At 49.6% G+C, this 13,620-nt stretch overlaps 2 protein-coding genes across 9 annotated transcripts in view; one reads left to right on the top strand and one right to left on the bottom strand.

Moving 5' to 3' along the window:
- Positions 1 to 11,879, bottom strand: part of KCNAB2 (potassium voltage-gated channel subfamily A regulatory beta subunit 2) — a 244,950-nt gene extending 233,071 nt beyond the window's left edge. For 4 of the 7 annotated variants that reach the window (XM_088447733.1, XM_088447738.1, XM_088447737.1 and 1 more), the window contains exon 1: positions 11,733 to 11,879. The gene's annotated coding sequence lies outside the window, so the exon portion shown is untranslated. Of the gene's footprint in view, positions 1 to 10,779; positions 10,850 to 11,180; positions 11,267 to 11,732 lie in introns of those variants that run through there. The other 3 variants (XM_088447735.1, XM_088447734.1, XM_088447736.1) reach the window with 3 other exon arrangements.
- A 298-nt stretch (positions 11,880 to 12,177) lies between these two features.
- The window catches only part of NPHP4 (nephrocystin 4), a 376,954-nt gene continuing 375,511 nt past the window's right edge, over positions 12,178 to 13,620 (top strand). Inside the window, exon 1 of one of the 2 annotated variants that reach the window (XM_088447716.1) lies at positions 12,178 to 12,224. Coding sequence is in view for 1 of the 2 variants with exons in the window: in XM_088447715.1 (XP_088303841.1) it covers positions 12,727 to 12,760 (34 nt within the window). In the remaining variant the exon portion in view is untranslated. Of the gene's footprint in view, positions 12,225 to 12,700; positions 12,761 to 13,620 lie in introns of those variants that run through there. The other variant, XM_088447715.1, reaches the window with a different exon arrangement.

Genomic DNA, 13,620 nt, shown 5'->3' with positions numbered 1-13,620 from the left:
CAGCCCTAACGTAGCAACACAGATATTGTCCATTGCAGATGGCACTGAAGTATCTCTGGAGACTCTGGTCGCACCAGGAGGTCGGCCGGATTATGTAACAAGCGGACCTCCTGCATCCGCAGGTGGGCTGCCATAACTGCCATGACCCTGGTAAAACTGGAAATGCTTATCGACCACTGCAAACCTGAGGAAAAACACTGGTGTTCTAAGAAAATAGGGACATTCAGGTAGTCACCCTGAATATATCCAACGACACCACAAAATTCCCAGGCTCCATTGAATGATGGAATGCAGGGTCCCCCTCCTGAACCGAGGAACCCTTAAGAATTTGTTGAAGGATTCGAGGTTGAGGATGTTCAGGTAAGACCCATTGGGTTTCTGTACCAGAAAGAGGATGGAGTAATACCTCGTTCCCCTTTGGGGCAACGGAATAGGTACTATAACTCCTGCCTGGAGCATAGAGTGTAACACACTAAAAAATTACAGGGCCTTGTCTTGAATTGACAGAAGACCTGTAACAAAAAACAGTCTGGGAGGCGTTTACCGGGAGGAGAGGACACACCTTCAAGAAAATACTTCTCTTACCCCAGTGGCCGTGGAGGTCAGACACCAGCACTGGGCGAACTGGAGAAGCCGGCCTCCAACTCTGGGGTCCCCCGAGAGGAGGCCCGTCCCGTGAGGCTGAAGGCTTATAGTCCAACTTGGGAGTAGGACGTCTTGTACTCCAAGCCTGTTCTTATGGTTGAGCAGATTTCCTGGCTACTGACTGTCTTGGAAAGCTATATTTTAGACTTACCCTGGCTTCACAGGGCCGAAAAGACGAAGCCCCAGACCCCGATAGGACTGTAGCCGATGGCAGATACGCAGACGTAGCTGCTGCCTGCGGGGTCACAATTGTGTCCAGATGAGGGCCAAACAGGACCTATCCCGTAAAAGGCAAAGCATTCCAAATGGAATCTGCGTCCGCTTTCCAAGAGCGCAACCACAGGGAGCAGCGAGCAGCTACTGCTGCCGAGCCGCTACTGCTGCCGAGGAGATTCTGGAAAGGAGAAGGCTATATGTAAGACTGTCTCATTATGAACGTGGCTAAGTCTCTGAGAATTTGCCACTATCCACCTGCTCTGCTGGAGAGTCAGTGTGCAGAGATCCAGTTACCTACCCAGCGCTCCATGGCTCTGGCCCCCCAGCACACGGCCATAGCTGGTCTGGAAGCCCCTCCAGCAAGGGAATAATTTGGATTTTAGATATATTTGCACCTTGCAATGTGTAACCTCCTTCAAGGAGGACCTGGAGGGCATGGGCAACGTAGCACTCCTCACTAGGCGTGTAACATGAGAATCTACCCGTAAAGGTAACTCCCATTCGGAAAAATAAATTATCCGCAAAGGGGTATGCAAAAGGTCAAACGTTTTTGAGGCTGGAACCGCTTACCCGGATTTTCCACGCCTCCTCTAAATGATCCACCTGACCAGATAGAGGAATTACAGTGGCAACACCCTTATCCTTAAAGAAGGCATATTTGGATTTAGCCACGGGGGATATGTAATAACCAAAGCCGCACGGACTGCCCGTATAAGGCCAGGTATATAGACTTTAGACCCAGACTACGCCTCCTTTGCACTAAGGGGCTCGTGTCTGAAAAAGTCAATAATGTCACAGTCATCAGACGTCATGTCCTTAGCCGTCTGAGACCCGAAAGGCCGTTTAGAAGGCCGAAATGGTGACTCCCCCTGTAAAACGTCCATCAGGTGCTATACCATTTGGACAATAAATTCACCCACACAGGCTCCTGCGAGACCTGGGGGGGCAAAAAACAGGATACACTGGGGTACCATCAACTGTCCAGGGACCCCTGCATGTGATGAGACCACCACTCGCTGCGATAACCCCTATGGGGAAACGCAGGGGGCGTTGCCCACAAGGGTTGTAAGCATCTTAGCCAGCCGAGGGCGGTCCCCTTTTTGTGCAGGCACAGTGACAGAAATGGGGCGTGATATATAATACAACATGCTCTCCATAAACCCTCAGCGTCTACATATCCCTCCGCTAACTGCACATGATATCAGTACATTATAGCTGGAAGAGGATATCCTCGTTCACTTTCAGACATGAGGAGTGTGAACGGAGCGTATGTGACCTCCCACACAGAAAAACCACGTTTATTGTGAGGTAATAAACACCCTGCAACACCGCACCGCAAGGGCTGTAGCAGAAGAACAGGGATAGGAAAAAGGCTGACAGTCAGAAATAAAAGTACAGGCAAACAGCGCTAGCATTTAAGTCACATACAATGCACAGATAACATCCTGCATTACAAGCACTGCGATCAACTACACAGACCAGAGCCTGGTAGGAAACAGTGCTGCATACACTGACCTTAATTGGAGAGGTATGCGGGGCACCCGGACCGCAATGGCACCTGTAATAGCTTCCAGCAGCGTTTGTCATTCCCAGCACATGTAGTGAGAAAACGGCCACCGAGGAGCAGAGAGGAGGCAGGCCCGAGGAAGGAGCGCTGATACAGCCCGCTGTGGAATGGGCACTGTGCAGCGGGGGAGACGCCGGCTGTGAGACAGGGAAGGCGTTCTCCCCTGGCCTGCTATTAACCCCTGGGACACCGCGCTGTACCGCACATGCTGCGGCCCGCTGTCCCTGGTGGTCTAGTGGAAGGCGCAGGATCAGTACCTGGCCCCACGCGCAGCCGGTCCCCAGGGAGCCCCCTGCCTGGGGACCAAAAAGGACTGCGTTACCGGCGGGTGCCCACCGCGGGACCCGCCGCTTACCTTGTCCCCCGTGCATCCGGACACAGTCCAGGTAGCCAGGGTCACCGCTAGCTGTGACCCTAGCTACCAACCAGCATCCCCGGATCGGTACCGGCGTTCTGGTACCAGCGGGGTGTAGGAGTGACAGCATGGACGTCAATACTGACTGTCCCATGCTGGAGCACTCTAGTTGTGCAGCCACAGCTGCGAAGAAATCTTCAGGGGCCTTGAAAAGACCCCCCCCCTCTGTACGGTGCGACTGGTCCGGCCAGGCACCAACGAAAACTGAGTGCCAGAGGCTCGGGGGCGGGGTATAGGAGAGGGACCCCAGTGCATCCTGGGAGACTGAAAATTTAACTCTGTGGTGCCTGGATGTCTGCCGCCATCGCCTATACCCCAAGGTATCCTGTGGATACCCTATGGACTCTGAAGTAGAAATGTACTCATTACAATATGTTTGATACATACTAATAGAACTACTTATATGTTTTACAAAACTACATGATTTGGAACGTATCAACATATAGCACAACTAAAGCTGGGTACACACTAGACCAGGGATGGGGAACCTCCTGCCCGGGGGCATTATAACGCCCTCGGAATCATTTAGTCTGGCCCGCGGATCTTTTTTCTGCTAGCGTCATTTGGATAGCAGGGTGCCTAGAATGGCACCCTGCAGCCAGGATCTATGCAGCAGTGCCGCTTGGAGCGCCCTTAGGATGCTTCAGACGGTCACACTGCTGTCCTTACAGCTCCCCGGGAACATCCTCAGGATGCTCCAGGCATTGCTGTAATCACGATGATTGTGGCCCCGCCCTCGTGTGACATCACGCGTAGGGGGCATGGCCTGAACCAGGCCCATAAATAATGTTATATATATATATATATATCAAAATGGCCCTTAGCAGAGAACAGGTCCCCCAGCCCTGCACTAGACGCTATGTCGTCCGATCCGGCAGATAGGAGCGACATATAGGGCACATCTTCTAGTGTATACCCACTAAGTCGCCGACGAAGCGCGCTCCCACATGACACGTGATATCGTTAGTGGGGAGTTGGGTATGAAATGCAGACGGACAAAGTCCCGGCGGTTAGAATCCCGACAGGGTTAACATACCAACAACTGTTGGTCGGTATGCTAACCCTCCCCCTCCCCTAACCCTCCCTCTCCCCTAACCCTCTCCCTAACCTAACACTCCCTCTGCCCCTCTCCCTCCCCTAACCCTCCCCTAACCCTCCCTCTCCCTCCCCCTCCCCTAATCCTCCCCCTCTCCCTCCCCTAACCCTCACTCTCCCCTAATCCTCCCCCTCCCCTAACCCTCCCCTTCACCCTACTCGAACCCTCCCCCCTCTCCCTACCCTAACCCTCCCTCTCCCCCTCTACCTACCCTAACCCTCCCTCTCCCCATCTCCCTCCCCTAACACTCCATCTGCCCCTCTCCCTACCCTAACCCTCCCTCTCCCTACCCTAGCCCTCCCTCTCACCCTCTCCCCCTACCTTAACCCTCCCTCTCTCTACCCTAACCTTCACCCTACTCTAACAATCCCCCCTCTCCCTACCCTAACCCTCCCTCTCTCTACCCTAACCCTTCCTCTCCCCCTCCCCTCCCTCTCCCCATCTCCCTCCCCTAACACTCCCTCTGCCCCTCTCCCTACCCTAACCCTCCCTCTCCCTACCCCTCCCTCTCACCCTCTCCCCCTACCCTAACCCTCCCTCTCCCTACCCTAGCCCTCCCCCTCTCCCTACCCTAACCCTCCCTCCCCTAATCCTCCCCCTCTCCCTACTCTAACCCTCCCCCCCCTAATCCTCCCCCTCTCCCTACTCTAACCCTCACCCCTAACTCTCCCCCTCTCCCTACCCTAACCCTCCCTCCCCTAATCCTCCCCCTCTCCATACCCTAACCCTCCCTCTCCCTACCCCTCCCTCCCCTAATCCTCCCCCTACCCTAACCCTCCCTCCCTCTCCCCCTCTCCTACCCTAACCCTCCCTCTCCCCCTACCCTAACCCTCCCTCTGCCCTAACCCTCCCTCTGCCCTAACCCTCCCTCTTTGGTGCCTGACCCTAACCCCCCCCTAGTGCCTGAACCTAATATCCCTCTACCTGCACCCTAAACCTAACCCTCCCCCCTTAGTGCCTAGCCCTAACGTCTAAACCTAACCCTCCCCCCTTAGTGCCTAGCCCTAATGTCTAAACCTAACCCTCCCCCCTTAGTGCCTAGCCCTAATGCCTAAACCTAACCCTCCCCCTCTAGTGCCTAACCCTAACCCCCCCCCCCCCCCCCAACCCCACTACTTACCATCGGCAGCCCGCTGCCAGATTCTGACCAGTGTCAGGATTCCGGCGCAAGTAAGGTAAACATCGGCATTCCGACCATCGAGATGCCAAAAGCATCCCATTAGTGGGAGCCATGTCGCTATCGCTCCCGGCATCGGCAAGTGTGTATGCCCTTGCCGATACCACAAAGTCTAGTATGTACCGGCCTTTAGATCTGGAAATGATAAGGACAAAAAAATCTGATTACAGTTTAGCTATTACAGCTATTCATTACTGGACCAAATAATATTTGCATAAGGGTTTAAGTTTAAACTAGTATTGATACAAATATTGATCACATTTGGTTCCTGTTGAACAGAATACAAAAGTGAGACTAAAGGCGCTCATACACGGTGCGATAAAGCAGCCAATCCGACGGATTGGTAAGATTTGGCTGCTATATTGTACCGCGTATGGGCATGATATATGATAGTGCGCACACCCGTGGGGTCTTACATCGCACCCCCAGATCTTACTGAAGGTTCAGTTGATCTGGGGATGCGATGTGCAATCCCATGCACTGCAATGCAGGTGGGGGAGCCGGCAAATCGGGCGATCGGCCACCCGATTGCACTGTGTGTGGGGACCACCCATATCGCACCGTGTATGGCCAGCTTAACTTCTGAACTATTATCAAATTGAAATATGTAGGTAGACTTATAATTGTATGCTATATACCACAGGTTCTCAAACTCGGTCCTCAGGACCCCAAACAGTGCATGTTTTCCATGTCTACTCACAGAATCACAAGTGAAAATTATCTCCACCTGTGGATCTTTTAAAATGTGTCAGTGAATAATGAATACACCTGTGCACCTGCTGGGTGACCTGTGTGGGTTCCTGAGGACCGAGTTTGAGAACCTCTGCTATATACTCACCAGAAATATGTTAACATTTATTGAGAATAAATATCCAACACTCTTTTTCAGGACTATTACAAAAATCACTCATATTACGTATATATCCGATGTTTGGGGGTCTACGCAGGAACCGTTCTGCAAGTGTAGTTCCCGCTAGGCTGTTTTAGTGGGGCAGCGCACCCTGCCCAATGTTAAAGGGGCAAAACGAACCCTGCCCTTATAGCAGTGCCCTGCTAAAACAGCCTCACTGTGCCTTCCTCAGCCGTGGGCCTCGGTATCCCGCAGGTGTGAAATATTGTGGTGACCGATCTCCACCGGGTGAACAGATCTTTTCACCATGAGTGGGGGAAGCCCAACACCTCTGTAAGTGCTGGGCACGCCCCCAAGTATGATGAATTGGGGGCGTGTCACAAGGACACCCCCCTCCTCCCCAGTCTGCCACAACCCCTTTTCAGGAGAACGCACAGAACCTTTCTGCCCATGGTATAGCGGGAACCCTCATGTGCAGAACAGTTTCCGCGTGATCGTTCACAGTCCCCCTTTAACCGCTGCATGATTGAACTGCTGTGGCGTTTGGGAGGTGTGGGGGCAGAGTGGGAGCGGCAACTGGGACCGTATCGCTTTCATTTTGTAGACGTGCCAAGCCCAGGGTCTGCGTCATCAGATGCAGACTTCCTGGACCTGGCAGAGGGGTTACGACGGTCAGGCTAAGTAAGCTTGGTCGCGGTGGTGATCCGAAACAGCGTCTACGGACGCTGCGCTTGGAAATCAGATGCAGGAAGGAGGGGTCTATTTCCTACAGACACCACCTTCTGGATTTGCATTTTAGTTGGACTTGCACAGCCACTTCCTTGCAGCTTTCTAACACCGTCCCTATCTGAACCAGGCCAATGTTCATTGCAGCCTGTGTAACTAATAACGGAGGTCGGCTGTATAAAATGGTGGCACTTAGGGCCTCATTCAGACCCGGACACAAGCGCTGAGCGCTCGCAACCGGGTTATTTGCCCACTGGGCATGTGCACATCGGAGCCGGATCCGACGTGCGCATGCGCGAGACCCGGCTAGCGATGGGCGCTCCGTTGCTACGGGTCTCGCACCAAAGGGGGCGAGCTGTCGATGGTGATTGACAGCTTGCCCCGTTTGGGAGGCGGGCAGGGGGGTGGCGGGCCAAACGGAGGCGTTCCCGACGGAACGCTTGCCGTTTGGGGGCGGCCCCACTGACATTAGCAATGATGTCAGTGGGGGAGCTTCCTGCTCGATCAGAGCAGGAAGCTCCCTGGGGCTTGCGCTTGCCGAGACCCAACCTTAGGGTCTCGTCGCAAGCCCGATGGTCGCGATGGTCTTGACCATCGCAACCATCAACTTGGTCGCTCGCTAGAGCTGAGGGTTGTAACCCACAGCTTAGATAGCGACCAGGAGGCCGCACTTCACACCACAAGCGGCCGCCCTCATTCAGAGCGACCGCCTGTATTTAGTGATCGACTCTGAATGAGGGCCTTAAGCTGGCCACACACTAGACCAACTTACATCCAAACAGCCAACTTGTTGATTGGTTGGAATGAAAATCTGGTAAGGTATGAAAGCAAATGACAAACAGCAATTTGTTCCCAAACGCCGGAAAATGTACAAAAACTGTTGTTTGAACAAATTGTTTAGATCAAACATTTAACAAACTTGTCTGACGACCATTTTCATCTATTTTCTGGCATTTAGGAGCAAATTGCTGATCATCAGTTACTCCCATACGTTACCAGATTTTCATTCCAACCAATTAACAAGTTGGCTGGTTGGATGTAAGTTGGTCTAGTGTGTGGCCAGCTTTAGTCTTTACATCCACTTCCTGATCACAGGAGCAACCTAGTGTGATTCTGTTACCTCAAATTACAGCCTGGAAAAAAAAAATATGTTAGGACCATCTCCTTTAAAAAAAAATGGACATGTATTTACAAACTTTAATAAAAAACTGAATTTTGAGGTAATATCTCAAAATCTGAATAAATAAAAAAAAAATATTAACTTTTTCGGTAATGGAAGCAACTTTACTTTTGTACATTTTAATTTAAACATATCATGGAGAGATAATTATTTATGGCTGTAAAATTGCCTTATTTCCATTCCATTGTAATAATCCTGATATTGGAGATATTAAGTGATAATTTAATCAAATACATATTTTCATTTATATGCAAATGAATGGAAGCCATAATATTGTTTTCATTCAGTGAACACTGGTAGTTTAAAGAGCCCTAATAAGAAGTACTAGGTCACAAATAAAAATTATTTTCCTCTATCAGCAAAACATAGCACTTCAAATGACAAATAGGGGGGGAGAGGAAGAGAGTTATGGTTAGAGGAAGGAACTAGAGTTAGGGGAGAAACACTCACCCGTACTCTGGAGGATCAGAACAGTAACCGCTGGGCACCAGGGACGATATGTCAACATTCTAACATGTTAGCATTTCATCACTGTCTACACGGATGTCGACATTCTCAAAATCAACAGCAAGCGGGTCGATGGCCGGGCAGTGCACTGCGCGGCGTGCGCACTGATCGTGCGCGACCCCTGGAATGAGTGAGAAATTCACTCGCTCGGGGGCTTGCTACAAATGAGGCGGCTGTTGATCGACAGCTCGCCCTGTTTTGTAGGCGGGTCGGGGGGTAGCTTGCCAAACGGAGGCGCTCCCGAAGGAACGCCTGCCTTTTGGGGGCGGCCCTACTGACATCACGAGTAATGTGAGTAGTGAGCTTCCGGCTCTATTAGAGCCGGAAGCTCACTGGGGCATTCGCCAGACGAGACCCTACCACAAGGGTCTCGTCGCAAGCCCAATGGTCGCGATGGCCGGGACCATAGCGACCATCACCTGGCCGCTCGCTAAAGCTGTTGGTGGGTCACCCACAGCTTAGCGAGCGGCCAGAAGGCCGTTCATAAAAAAAACAAACAAAAAAAAAAACACAAACACCCTTCAGACCTGCGAGCTGACGCCGGCAGCGAGCGGGGCTGAATCAGGGCCGCCTAAATTGCCATGACTAGGCCTATACAACGTCATATTACTTTTCAGGACAATGTTTGTGGAGCTTTACCAGGAAGCTGTCCCAAAAACATTACTCCTCATTATCATGCGTACACAAGGCACTTTTTAAACGATTTGTCAGTTTAATCCGTCGAAAACGGCAATATCGATTAAGAAATCGTACATGTGTAAAGGCCTTTAGACTGCCGCCATGATAACGGTGGAGGGCAAGTTCACAGACCCACTACAGATCATGGGAGAAAAGGAATAGGCTGCGACTTGCAGGCGTCAGCGAGATCCCACTAGCCTCTCCGATGTTTAAAGTGACAGTCACTTACAAAAGGCAAACCTGATTTTGCCTTTTAAAACGATTGCGTACGTCATTTAAAAGGCAAATGCCTACATTTTTTCCCCCATGTATTCACTTTTAGCCCTATATATGTTTGTTACCCAAAGTTATTACACTTCTTGATTAAAGTTAAGGCCATCTGACATGCACCTTGAAAATGGATGGTAGCAGATATAGATAACTGTAAATTACGAGGTCAAATCTAATTAAAACAATATGATCTCTGAATAAATTATTTCTTAAATGCAGATATTCAATTAAAAAGTTTGAAATCTATATAATCATTAGAAATTGGACTTTTTTTCATGTGGGTTGCTAAAGCCCAGAAAGTAATGGGCCCCATACATCTGCGATGGATTGCCGCGATGCTGCAACCCGGCATCGCAGAAATCCAACATGTTGGATTTCGGCGATTTGACGATCGCGATCAAAAAATCACAATCGTCAAATCGGGGACATTTAACATGTCAAATGTCTGCGATCCGACGACGGATCGCAGAACATCGATGGTGGGCAATCGGAAATTTCCGATCGCATCCCGGCGATCCATCGCAGATGTATGGGCACCTTAACTTCCATGTCCAATCTCTATCGTTCATTCAGCACAGATGCAATTCCATATATAATAAGCCATGACAACATCACCCGGCAGTCACACCCACGTTAGAAGTTATATGCAATAGCTCACTCTAATACTGTATATGCTGGAATACAGCCACCACCACAACAGTGCTTATATTATACAATTTGCTATGTACAAAGACCGTCTGCCTTATGGATCGGAAACAGAAGCATGTGTTGGAAAACAATGACAAGATAACTCTTGCTAGAGAGTTCATGTTCCAAGAATAAACAGTAACATATATATATATATATATATATATATATATATATATATATATATATATGTAAAAAAATACAGTTTCACACAAGAGAAATTGCAAATAAATTGGGTTATGGAGATTACATAAAGCTTTGAAAATAATATGCAATGTTAAGCCAACTGCGGTTACTTATGCAATATGAAAAATACCCATATCCCCTAGATTGGCTGGCTAAGTACTTATGTAGAACAGGAAGTATGAATCACATGCAGCCATCAACGAAAGCAAATACAAAAAAGTACTAAACTCTCCCAAATGCATTAAATATAAAACCCATAAACCTGTGCCCTTAGGTTTGCTTGTTGTATCGGATAGAAATAGAATTGTATTTTAATATACACAACTGCAGAGGCCTGCAGCCTTGATATGCCATACAGCAATCTGACAGATTATGATCTCTGGCTAAACTGATAAGTCTTTGCATTTCATTTTCAAATGACAAATTAAATCAACCATCAAGTGTATTTCCTTTGCAATGCAGATACCACTAAGCAGAAGGCAAGTGCCAATGAAATTGCAGATAACTGGGTTACACCGGCAGCAACATATTCCAGCAGTCTCAGACAAATCCAGTGGTGAAATCAGACCATTAACTCACTTCTGCGGCAATGGCATTGACCGGTCTGCAGAGGGACCACACAAACCAATCACCAGAGATGAAGTATACGGTGTGTGGCGTAACCAAGGGAAGGTGCTTCTTATTTCACAGCAATGCAGGATGGAGAATTGGGTGGGCAGTAACGGTGTAAGAAGGGGAGTGGGGGGGGGGGGGGGGGCAGAAATGATGATACAGCAGATCCCCAGTGTTTTGTAATAGACAGTGTTGTCACTGGCATGCGTCTGTGCAATGCTGATGCTAGACTGCTCAGATTTACAAAAAGCCATGCCAGCTGGAGAATGCAAAATTCTGCTGACCGCTGCAGTCATTGCAAAAAATAAATACATAGATAAAATGAAACTATATTACATTTAAATATAATATAATAAAAAACAACTTACAAATCTGCCAGTGATCTCTGCATGAGGATGTGGTTGAGGGCTATATGTCTACGAGACTGTATTTCCCTCCTGCAAAGCTGCAGTACAGGAAGGGGAGGGGGTATAAACAGCCTCACACCAGTGGTCCTTATACACCACTATGCGTGGTCTTATTTACGGTGCAGGGTGCCTAAAGCTGTCAGTCACTATGTACTTCCCTGTACATACTATATATATATATATATATATAATATACACACACACTCTATATATATATATATATATATATATATATATATATATATATATATATATTCCAGTATTCCTTTTATTTTAGCTCCAACATGTCAAGGCAACAATATCAGTGTTTGGCCAGGACTCATGCACCTGATACTGTAATCATTGGAGTCTGCATTATTTGTATTATTATACAGTATGTACTGTGATGATCCAGGGGATCTTAGGATAAATCCCTGTGGAAGCTATAGGACTGTATGTCCCAGATTGCAGAACTGCTCCATGGCTGGCATGGAGGGGGGGCAGCAGTGACTAAGACCGGAGGTATGTGCGCACCTGCTGCTCCTCACCCGCCTCCTCCTCCTCCAGCGCTGCAGCCGCCGCTCTCCTCTCTCCCCGGCAGTCCCCGTTGTGCCGCTGCTGCCAGCCAGGCTCCTGCTTTCTCTGCCCGCACTGCTGACCTCGTGGGAGAGCAGCTGCCTGGCCCCGCCCACTCCCTGGCAGACACCACCGCCCTCCCTCCTCAGAGAACGAGTAAACACAGCGTCTATTGGTTGGAGAGACTGACAATCAACGCGGCGGCGTGGCCGATTGGCTGGTGGGAGGAGCGTCATGACAGTTCCCAGGCTAACAGACGTCCGGATTGGCTGTCCGGCTTGTCACTCTCTTTGACGCACTGGTCATATACAATGACATTAGCGGCAGCATTGTTGATAGCATTGCTGAACCGTCGGTGATGTCCACTGTAGTCGGCACATATCGGGGGTGACACGAGTCTACACGCTATCCGGAGCCTTCCAGCGTCACGTCACTGCGTTATCGGGACAGGTGAGGGAAGCAGCCGACGGCCAGCTGTGTGACTACATTTCCCAGAATCCCCGGCCGCAGTGGTCTATGGTGGAGGCTCATGGGAAATGTAGTTGGACAAGCGCCGGAGAACCAGGTATTGTCGCGGCCTCTGACTGCCGGGCTGTGCATCTGTATAATAGCGGCACACTGAGCGCAGCGCTCACTGTGCCCGCAGCCGGAGTCACGGGCCGCCGAGCGCCGCGTCTCCTTCCCGTCTCCATGGTAACAGACGCTGGGCGACGGACGGAACCATGTGGTTGTATCATAGGGGGGGGGGAATAGTCTTCAGATATCTATGAAAGGCCTCTTCTGCTCTACCGCATGTCCTATAGACGCAGAGAGTATGGGAACATGAGGCTGCAGCAGACCGGGAACTCACTCATGTATAATAGAGGGCAGTTACTGGGAGGAACAATGTCACCACCAGCAGCTACCCCCCCATCCTAAACATAGAATGGCTTTGTCCCAAACGTTCCCTGGGATGGGAGATGGCTGCTCAGTGCTGCTGGAGGTAGGTGAGTAATCTGTATGGGTGTTATGGGGGCTGGATGGGGCTCTGGGACAGGCTTTGGCTCTCCAGGACCAAGGTCTCTCTGGCTGTCATGGCATTCTGAGACTTGTAGTTCCATAACAGTAGGACAGCCCCAGGTGACTTAGACTTATATCTGTAGTCTACAGTGCATTACCACTAGGTTGTATTATTACCACGATTATTATTATCTTTTATTTATAAGTTGGAGCAAAGTGTTCGCAGCGCCCTATACCAGGGGATAACATAAAAAACATATCTGCTGCAGTGAATGTGTACGACACATGACAGCTAGCCCCACTGTCAGCACAGAGCAAGAATTATTATTATAATAAACTTTATAGGGCACCACAAGTGGTGCGTAGTGCCGTACAGAGGGTAAAACAATAAAACAGTACAGTACAATACAGTAGATCAGTAACAAAGAACACTATTAATCTCAACATCATGATCTGCAGATATACCTGCAGATGATGGTCGTTCATACACACTGAACGACCATCATCTGCTTCTGGCCGCGGGGAGGGGGTGTATCCTGCCCCCCTCTCCGCGGCCTCTGCTGCATGTGTACGGGTGGTAGGCAGAACGCCCGTACACACTGCCTGATGGACAGATATATCTGCCGTCGGCTGTGCTATAAGTCGTTTACAGACATATCGCTGGTACACACTGGCCTACAGGCACCAGATATATATATAGTATATAATACATGTCAGTGTGTACCCAGCTTAAGGGAAGCTATGAGCAGGAAGAAGGAGTGAGAGATTTGGAGAGTGCAAGAGGTTGAGGTAGACTAGAATGTGAGCATTACTGTGACATCACACGGTAGATGGTGAGCATCACTGT

The sequence above is a fragment of the Taudactylus pleione genome, unplaced genomic scaffold, assembly GCF_031769625.1.
Source record: "Taudactylus pleione unplaced genomic scaffold, aTauple2 ptg000437l, whole genome shotgun sequence".
Lineage (NCBI taxonomy): Eukaryota > Metazoa > Chordata > Amphibia > Anura > Myobatrachidae > Taudactylus > Taudactylus pleione.
Note: the sequence above shows the minus strand (reverse complement) of the source record. Positions and strands in the feature narration are given on the sequence as shown.